Source organism: Trachinotus anak, unplaced genomic scaffold, assembly GCF_046630095.1.
Source record: "Trachinotus anak isolate AG129_WGS33_773 ecotype Australia unplaced genomic scaffold, CSIRO_AGI_Tana_v1 ptg000004l, whole genome shotgun sequence".
Lineage (NCBI taxonomy): Eukaryota > Metazoa > Chordata > Actinopteri > Carangiformes > Carangidae > Trachinotus > Trachinotus anak.
Genome location: NW_027273855.1, coordinates 24,713,050 through 24,722,158, shown reverse-complemented (window position 1 = coordinate 24,722,158; position 9,109 = coordinate 24,713,050). Strand labels below are relative to the sequence as shown.

The following is a 9,109-nucleotide window of genomic DNA, read 5'->3' as shown; positions in this document are numbered from 1 at the left end:
ATGTCGTTGAACACAGTAAGTCCCTCTGAACTGAGTGAAGCAGAAGCATAAAGTAGCAGAAAAAGAAAATACTCTGGTAAAGAAGTAGTACTTTAAAGTTGTACTGATGTAAAGTATTTGAGTAAATGGACTTAGCTACATTCCACCACTGGCTGAATCATGTGCTGCTGCTTTAAACCCCAGTTTCTCTCTCGAGCTCAACTCTTATATTCACGTCACACAGGGCTGATCTGATTTCTGGAAAAATAAATACCTGGAGAACTTTGAAAAATCAAGAAGGTGATTTAAAAAACCCTTCTAACAATCAACATGAAAAACATATTCTGTCTGTTGCAGGACATGCAGCAGGACCAGACCACTTTCCTATTGGGCAAAAGCTCTCAGACTTAACTCGCTATTTAGTATGAAAATATAAAATACTGGAAAGAAACATGGACACAGTATACACCAATATAACTTATAATAAAATGGTTAATCTTTGTTCAGCTTGTACAAATTGAGTAAGGAGACATGTCACCTTTGTATTTTAGGAAACAGAGGCACAGTTTAGAAAATGGCTAAATTTCATTGAGCAGCAGACAGAATATTTTTTCACCCAGATGTTTAGAAGAGTCAGAACAGCAGAATGTGCACTTATTCGTGTATAAACACTGCAGCATGGTGCTGTGCAGTGTTGTGTATGGTTTATTGCTGTATTATTTCCCTCCTGGCTGTGTGGTATGACAACATATATGCTGTCTGTCACTGGTGTTGTTCAGTTGTGCCGACACTGCGAACCATTGTCCCTCTGGGACAATACAGTCAAAGTTAAAATGAGAAGCAACAATGAAACAATGATTTGCACAAAAGACAGATTTCAGTTTAAATCCACTTTAAGGGAAGAAATAAATTATAAACAGCTATGCACAGCAACTGCAGTAATTACAAGTACATTAATGCAAAATGTCCAGAAGTTTTTAAAAACTGCATATGGAAGGACAATTAACACGTCATAATTAACATGTGGGTGCTGGCCGTGCCAGAGGGGAGGGGGGGTATTAAGAGCTTTCGCAGTCATTTAGAAAATAATCAGTGGACTAAGGGTCACATTTTTAGCTTAGATAGAAATTCCATTTAACCTTTGGGACTTAACAAAAGCAGAGAGCGTCTTCTTTAAAGAGACGCTGCTGAACTTGCACGACATCAACAAATCCACGACAACATTGAATCAGAGGTGAGAAACAGCACTGTGTTGTGTTGTTGGATCATGAGGACGCCGTGCTTGTGCTCTGCGGGTATTTCTTGTGTCAATTCACATATTTCACATCTGAATTACAATGTATCCCAATATACGGCTATTATAACATAGATGATGAGGTTATAATGACTATTATGGTTATGATTAGTTTGAGAATTATAGTTCTAATGAGTTTTTGTAAATTTGACTTGTATTTGATATTTTGTGACCATGGTATGATGCATTTTATTCAGAGATCTTTTCTTTTTAAATAAAAACTGTTATTTCTGAGCCTCTTTTCATCGTCTTTTTTTTTCTCTGTGGATTCTTCATGTTGAATCAAAAGTACACTGCTACACAGCAAGGCTGCATTTCTGGGAAGAAACAAAAAATCCCTTTTCTCTCCTGTAGCTTGTTTATAGAGACGTCTCTCTCCACCCTCTTATCCACAGTGGGGTCCAAAAGTCTGAAAGGTTGTCTCAGACTTTTGGACCTGACTGTATTTGTTCTTGGTTTTCTCAGATACTTCCTTTGTCAGATCGTCTCCCTCTGCTCGTCAGGTCTTCTGTCTCTTTTGTAACCTCACTCTTCTCCGTCTGTCCTAACCCCGGTCTTTACTGTCCACTCCTGTCCAACAGTCTCAGTCGTCCATGTCTCTGGTGTCAGATGACCCAATGGGGAAGAGCATGTCGCTCTCTAAGGAGAGGTTGCTGCCCAGGCCGGCCATGCGGCTGCGCAGCAGAAAGTGTGTCCTTCTCTGCAGCAGCCTCTGCTGCTCCTGCTTCAGCTCCACGTAGGAGCGAGAGAAGGTGTGGAAGATGGAGGTGACAGGGAAGGCCATGAGGAGGATCCCGCTCAGGATGCTGCTCAGAGCCACCACCTGCCCTGGGATGCTCCTTGGCACCATGTCCCCATAGCCCACTGTTGTCATGGTGATGACAGCCCACCAGTACGTAGCAGGGATGCTGGTGAACTCCTGCGTGGTGGCCATTTCGTTCTCAATCAAGTACAGCAAGGGGGAATACAGTGCGATGGCCACGCACAGGAAGAGGAGGAGCAGTCCAAACTCCCGTGTGCAGCGGCGTGCCGTCAGGCCCAGAGTCTGCAGGCCCAGCGAATGGCGAGCCAGCCGCATCACGTAGAGGATACGCAGAGCTCTCAGGACACGCAGCACCAAACCCACTTTGTCCAAGTAGCTGCTGCCAGAGCCCAGCCGCTTCTCCCCTTTGGAGGTGCTGTCTACCAGCAGGGTGATGTAGTAGGGCAGGATGGCCACCACATCGATCAGGTTCAGGGGCTGTCTGAGGAAGGTCAGCTTGCTGCGATCCTGAATGAAGCGCAGGGTGAACTCCAGGGAGAACCAGGCCACACACACCGTCTCCACAATGAAGATGTTGTAGCACATCTGGGAGCACGTACCCTTGTGAGGAGAGAAACACAGCATGTGTGAGTGGTAAGCGTGATCACTAGAGGGAGCCACTGCAATGTGAAACTGAAATCCAGGACTGTGCTGCAAAATGAAACACTTGAGGTTGCAGAATATTTCTACAACCAACAAAATGAGGACATGAAAAATAAATATTTGCCAGAGGTCAAACTTGAACCCAAATTATGGATAAACATGAAAGTTAGTGATATATTAGGGAGTTTCATTTATGATACCTATGCCATAAAAATATTAACTTTTAATTTAAAACCTATAAAATTATCTTCTTCATGAAGCATATTTTTTTCTTTAAATAGTAATGATGCTGATTCAGTGCACGTTGAGGATGCTCGAAGCGTTTCAAACCCCACTGCACATGGCCCAGAGCCTTTGAAAGCACCATATCAGGGAAAAGTATAATTATGAAACACACTCTCACAGAGGAGGAAACTGCACAAGCACCTGAGAACTCCAGTGAACCTGTGCTCAGTCAGAGACAGGAACACTTACACACTTTTAATGCAACACTTTGTTGTCTGGCAGCAAGATATTTGAGGTGGAGGAGCTGCTGAGGATGAGAATATTGACACTTTTAATGAAACAGCTTAATTCAGACAGGCTGGGATGAGCGGAGTGTGAATACAAAACAAGTGTGTACCCACATATTGTGTTTGGTTTAGCACTGTGACTTTGTAAGTGTATGAGAGACGATGTTCAACTGAAGAAGCCACATGACTAAATGAGACATACTGAGTTAGAACAAAAGGCCTACTGGACTGAAACTTTAGTCAGCAGCATGAGATGTGGTTCGCAGCTACTTTCAAATAAAAACAGTTGAAATTTTGGTTTCCCCATCCACCCACTACCACACATGCAGTATCTATACTTGATTTCCTGAAGCTCCAGTGAAAGTAGACAATGTGAAAACCACTACAACAAAGTCTACTCAAATATGGAAAGTAAAGTGGTTGCACTAACTCTCCATTTCCATCCAAAGGGGAATTTTTGCTTCTAAATGAATAAATTCATTAAAAACATTTTACTTTACAAAAAAAAAGATGTGTATGGCTGAAATATTACATTTTCCTTTAATATGACTTAAGAGGCCAGGGTGCTAATTATGGTTGTGAGTGAAGTCAGACATAATAATGAAAGCATTTCACGAAAGCAGCCTGAGACTTCAAATATTTTTTTCTAATCTGGCAAAACAACTGGTTAACACCGCGGCTCTCTCAGCAGTCTCCCTCTAACAGACATGACAGAGGAGATGTGCCATTATTAGAATTTTAATCACTGCTTTTCCAAATAACACGTCAATTTACTTCAGTTTTGCTTTTGAATACAATTCAATTCAAATCTGCTGAGAAACACAGACAAACAGTCTTGCCACCATGTTGGGTTCAAATGCTCATTGTCTTCTTATAGGGGATGACTGTAGAAACCAAGAGCAATTCTCTACAGACAATGGAGTTGTGTTGTGTCATGTCTCCATTTTCAAGGTCCCATATCGTATAATGTGAGAAGTCCTTGTGTTTTTTGATTACAAAGCAGGTCTAGGTTCTATATTAATACTGTGAAAGTATCAAAGCCTCAGTCCACAGAGAAATACACACAGCCTGTATTCAGAAACTGAGCCTTAAAAACAGCCGTCAGGACTTTATGTGAGTGTTTACCTGAAATCTGCTATATTTTTATTTAATTACTCAGAAAACAGTCAGCCAATCACAATCGAGGCGCAGAGCCTCTCTTCTGATTGGCTGACTGACCTGTTGCTACTAGAGCTCCAGAGAGAAGCCTGAGAGAGGAGATGTAAAACTACACAGAGATGTTTTTTGGTTCTTCAAACCACACATATACCTTCTTATGGATATCAACACTTCAAATAAAACACAGGAAGTGTAAAATATGGGACCTTGACATTTTCTAACATGAGCACATTTCTGTGCTTCATTGCATCTTGGTAACAGGTTTCTGTAGGCAGCGACTTTTTTCACCTCTCTTTGATATGTTAAATGTCATTATACTCACCGCCTCCTCCTCCTCCCTCATGGCAGGCATGGTGCTGATTGACAGGTTGATGGCAGTGATGGTGACAAACAACACTGACAGACAAGCAAAGATCTTCCCTGGGAGGCCCGAGTGAGGCCTCTCCACCATGTCCCTTAGCTTGCCCATGCACCGGCTGACTCTGGACTCGGCTGCATGCTCCCTGTGGCCACTGTCTGAATCCAACAGATCCTCCAGGAGCTCCTCCTCCTCCTCTGCCCTCTCCATCGCTTCAAACTCCTCCACGCGCTGCAGCAGACGCCGGCGACAGCACCACTCCAGGTTCTCCTCGGGCACCCCCCAGTAGAGCAGCTCCTCCCTGAAGGAGAGGGCGCACATCTCCCTGAGGGACCGCAGCTTACCCGCCCGCAGGAAGGTCAGGATGGTCCGGAAGGCACAGGGGCTGCGGTCGAAGAAGAACTCGTTGTGCGTAACATCATAGTCATCACAGACGCGCATGATCTCATCAAAGCTGCTGCAGAGGTGCAGCTGGCCCAGACGAGACAGGGGGAAGTCCTCTAAGGTGGTCCAAGGCAGCTGGTAACGCAGGCCGCCCACATTGATGATGGCGTGGAGTTTGCGGGCGCTGGAGAGAGAGGAGTCGTCGTGGATGGCACCGAGCTCAGGAGCACGCTGCGCTCTCTTGTAGAAAGCCCCCTTTCGAGCCTCCTCCTCTTGTATGGGAGGTGGGTTGAGGGAGGTGTCGGAGGCACAGCTCAGGGCACTGTAGTCGTAGTCGGAGCCATCGCCCGCCAACAGGGTCATCTTTAATGGTCCGCTCACATTCCTGTGCTCAATCTCGCACCAGCACACTGTCGCCTTCAGAGAGAAGAATGAACACATTAGCCTCTTTCAGATCATATTTTCCAAAGTTGACTCTTTAAGAGGAAGTTAATGGATCCATTCATAGGTTAATGTGAGGCTCCTGAAACTCATAAAGACTGCAGGAGTTACGTTGGAGCAATGCTGTCACTGTTTCTTCATGCCATTATGCCACTTTGCTTTACCACTGAAAACACAGAGTGGTTATCCTTTTACCCAAGAGTGAGTTATACCACAATGCAACATTATTGCAGCAGGAGGCACTTGCAGATTATTTCCATTATGAGAAAGTCTAGCCCTATGTAAACAACCCACCCACTGAAGAAACATAATGAAAGCATGAAACCTGCTGGAAATGTTCCACTGTAAACACAGTTTCTGATATTAGCACAGACACTGAAATAAGCTACAGATTTAATATGAGAGCTAAAGCGACGTTAAAACTTAGAGCATTCATTAACCAACATAAAAGTCTTCATTTAAACATTCTGAATGATAAATATGCTGATTTGTGTTGCTGCCAATAAGAATTTGATGAAAAGATTGATGGCGCTCTCCTGTCATCTCTAAGTATCTAGCTACAGCCAGGTGGCAATTAGCTTAGCTTAGCATAAACAACCTCCCACTGATGAAAAGAAGTGCAGCCGACTGCTGGTCAGAAAAAGAAAACCGTTACAGCACGTAATTCCACTCGAATCAACAACTTGACTTGTTAACTTTTCTGTTTTTGTTCAGTTCAAACAAATTAGATGGAACATGTTTTGTGAGCTTTGATGTTTTTGGCGGTTTTGGCCCCTGTTTCCAGTTAATGCTAAGCTAAGCTAATCAACTCCAGGCTGTAAAATATTCATCAGCGCACAGACCTGAGAGCATGGTGGACAGTTCTTTAAAATGTCAAACTGCTCCTTTACTCATGTCAAACCTCACAAGCAGGACCACCGGCTGACAGAAGAGATTACACAGCTCCGTGTAAACAAGAAGGTTGTAAATATTTTCAGTTATACGGCCGTGAACCTCTTGTGATAGAGGAAGCAGATCAGAATTATCTGTCCAACAACTCCTATGACAGCATCAAGACAAAATGAAATAAAGCGTCTTCGCCTGCAACCATTACCCACATATTATGAAAAAAACAGCACGTCTGCGTCGTTATCTTAACAGTATGAATATGTCATTTATGCATCATCAAACACAGTGAGTGATCTGCATACATCGGGCATTACGGGATAACAGTTTCACTCCCCACAGTGTGCATGAACATCTGTTATCCACAGCAGCCTGGGAATTATAAATAATGGCCTGATGTTCCACTGGCTGCTGTTAGATAATTCACTGATGTAACTGTTTAGTGTTATATTTAAACACAGAAAAATATGTCTCTGGGTGTGTTTTTTTTTTTTTTTTCACTCAAATGTTAGATTGGCTTTATAAATTTAATGATTTCAGTTCGGCGTTTGTTGAGGTGTGTGTACTGACTTGCAGTCACACTGTTAGAGCAAACACACTGGCACCAATATTCCCACTGTTTGTCCCACTTCTTCCTCTTCAAGCAAAACTAGACGGATAGATCAACAGAAAGAGAGAAAGAAAAATATCAATAAATGAGAAAGGAAAGAGAAAAATGTTTACTGTATGTCACCAGTGCAGTGAGGACCTCGTGGCCTGTGTCCAAACTAATTTAATCAATTACAGTAATTTAGGGGGCGGCAGGTTAGGCAGTCAGGAATTAAAATGTCACTGGCTGGATTCGCTGCACCACCAATTCTGGTTCAGGAAGGAGGCTTCTGCTTCTAAAACGGGGATGTGAATGTGTCACTGAATGGTTATTAGGCACCTGCACTGTCAGCCTCTGTGAGCCACTGATTACAGTCAGCACCATCCTCCACCCATGAAATTAGAGCAAACCCCCCCCCTGAGCTCCTCTCTCTAACACTCTGCCTGGTTGTGTTAACCTACACTACTTCCTGATGGTGTTTCAATTCAGGCGTTAGTAAATAGTTGACGTGTGGACCAACCTCGGAGGCATCACTTGAAAAAAAAAAGGCATCCAGAAAAATCGTCTAGATTATTTTCCATACTTATAGTACAAACATTGAATCAACACATGTGCTGTTTAACAGAACCACAACACAAGAATGAAAATCATTTCTCTAAACAGTGTCAAATTCCTCCTTTTTGCTGCTACGAATCTGTAAATTCTCACTTTCTCCCTCTCCCATGCGGCGGAGGTTATCGATACGCCTACAAAGCATCACCAGTGTTGATGTGCACAGGCCTACGCCACTCTCCTACTAGATTAAATCACACTTAACCCCTTGAGGCTGTTTGATTTCTCACTTTGCCTTTAAACCGATTGTGCTTTTGCCTCTCCACAGTCACAGGAGCGTTTTTTTAAACTCTTGTTGTTTTTTTTTTTTTTTTTGGGGTTTTTTTTCTCTTCTCTGCTCTGTTGTGCCTCAGATGCCTCCTCTAGGGGATGGAGTCTATCTCGGAAGGAGAGATGAAACACTGCAAAGACAGCGAAGGCTGTTCTCCCCACCAGATCGGCTGAGGTCTGGCCTCTCTCTGTGCCAGCGTTATCACAGCTAAGCCACAGGGCATGTTCTCCAGATTGCCTGGTGAGTCACTGGGTTGCGAGTCTGACTGTTGCCTGACTGCATTGTGCATGCATTCCCCACTGTGCCCTCTTCAAGAGTCTTTGGAGAGCTTCAATACCACAAGTATTGATCGAGAAGATTTTAATGAGCATAATAATGATAACGATCACTGCATGGTCACAGCAGAGCAGTTTATTTTAAAGAGGTTTGAACCCTTTTAGAAGTTGAGTAATTACTGAGATGTAATTTCTTTTTTATCAGGCTGGAGAGAAACGTGTGCAGCATTGCTGGCTCGCTCTGATTGGTGGAAATCTACTATCTAAAATGAGCATGTGTAGAGTAGCAAGGTATCCTACAAATAGACATGAATAGCTCATTTATTAATGACTACTATTTATGGCTGCGTTGAAGTGCTGAAGACTTGGACAGATTTGTTTCCAATATGTCACTGAATCAAAGACTTGCAATTCAACTTGACTCAGTCTGTGAAACACAAACACATGGTAATGAAATGAGTGATCATTATTTCTGATGAAGATCTGAAACTTTAAACTTTAAAGTCAAACACATCCAACAGTGGGTTATCCCTCTGGTCACAGTCTTATTTTCTTACATGTATCCTAACTATATTTATTCCTGCTGCCATAACAATAATGTATCTTTATAAAATAATGCTTGATCAGGATGTTTCTGAATGCTAGCTGTCCCCCTGTTCTCTGTCTCTCAGGCTTAATGACCAGTCAGACCATATGATGTCCCTTTGTTCTCCCGAACAACCAACTCTCTTCCTATTCCCTTAGTGCTCGCAGTTCTCTAATGGACTGTAAGAGCCTGGTGTTTCCCGAAATGGACTTGAAACCACAAGAGCTGCCAAGGCCCAACTCTCTCTCTCCCTCCCTCTCTCTCTCTCTCTCTCTCTCTCTCTGAAATCTGGTTAAATGCTGAAACAGTCAGGCATGCCAGGAGCAGTTCTCCCCCAGAAGACCTTTCCTTACAGTAATT

The 9,109-nt window shown here is 43.2% G+C and overlaps 1 protein-coding gene across 2 annotated transcripts in view; it reads right to left on the bottom strand.

The window, feature by feature from the left end:
* Positions 1-854: 854 nt before the first annotated feature.
* Positions 855-9,109, bottom strand: part of kcng1 (potassium voltage-gated channel, subfamily G, member 1) — a 28,758-nt gene continuing 20,503 nt past the window's right edge. For both annotated transcript variants that reach the window (XM_071477368.1, XM_071477367.1), the window contains exons 2-3: positions 4,671-5,507; positions 855-2,636 (exon numbers count right to left, since the gene is read on the bottom strand). In XM_071477368.1, the coding sequence (XP_071333469.1) occupies positions 1,857-2,636; positions 4,671-5,453 (1,563 nt within the window). In that variant the 5' untranslated portion in view covers positions 5,454-5,507 and the 3' untranslated portion in view covers positions 855-1,856. The remainder of the gene's footprint in view (positions 2,637-4,670; positions 5,508-9,109) is intronic.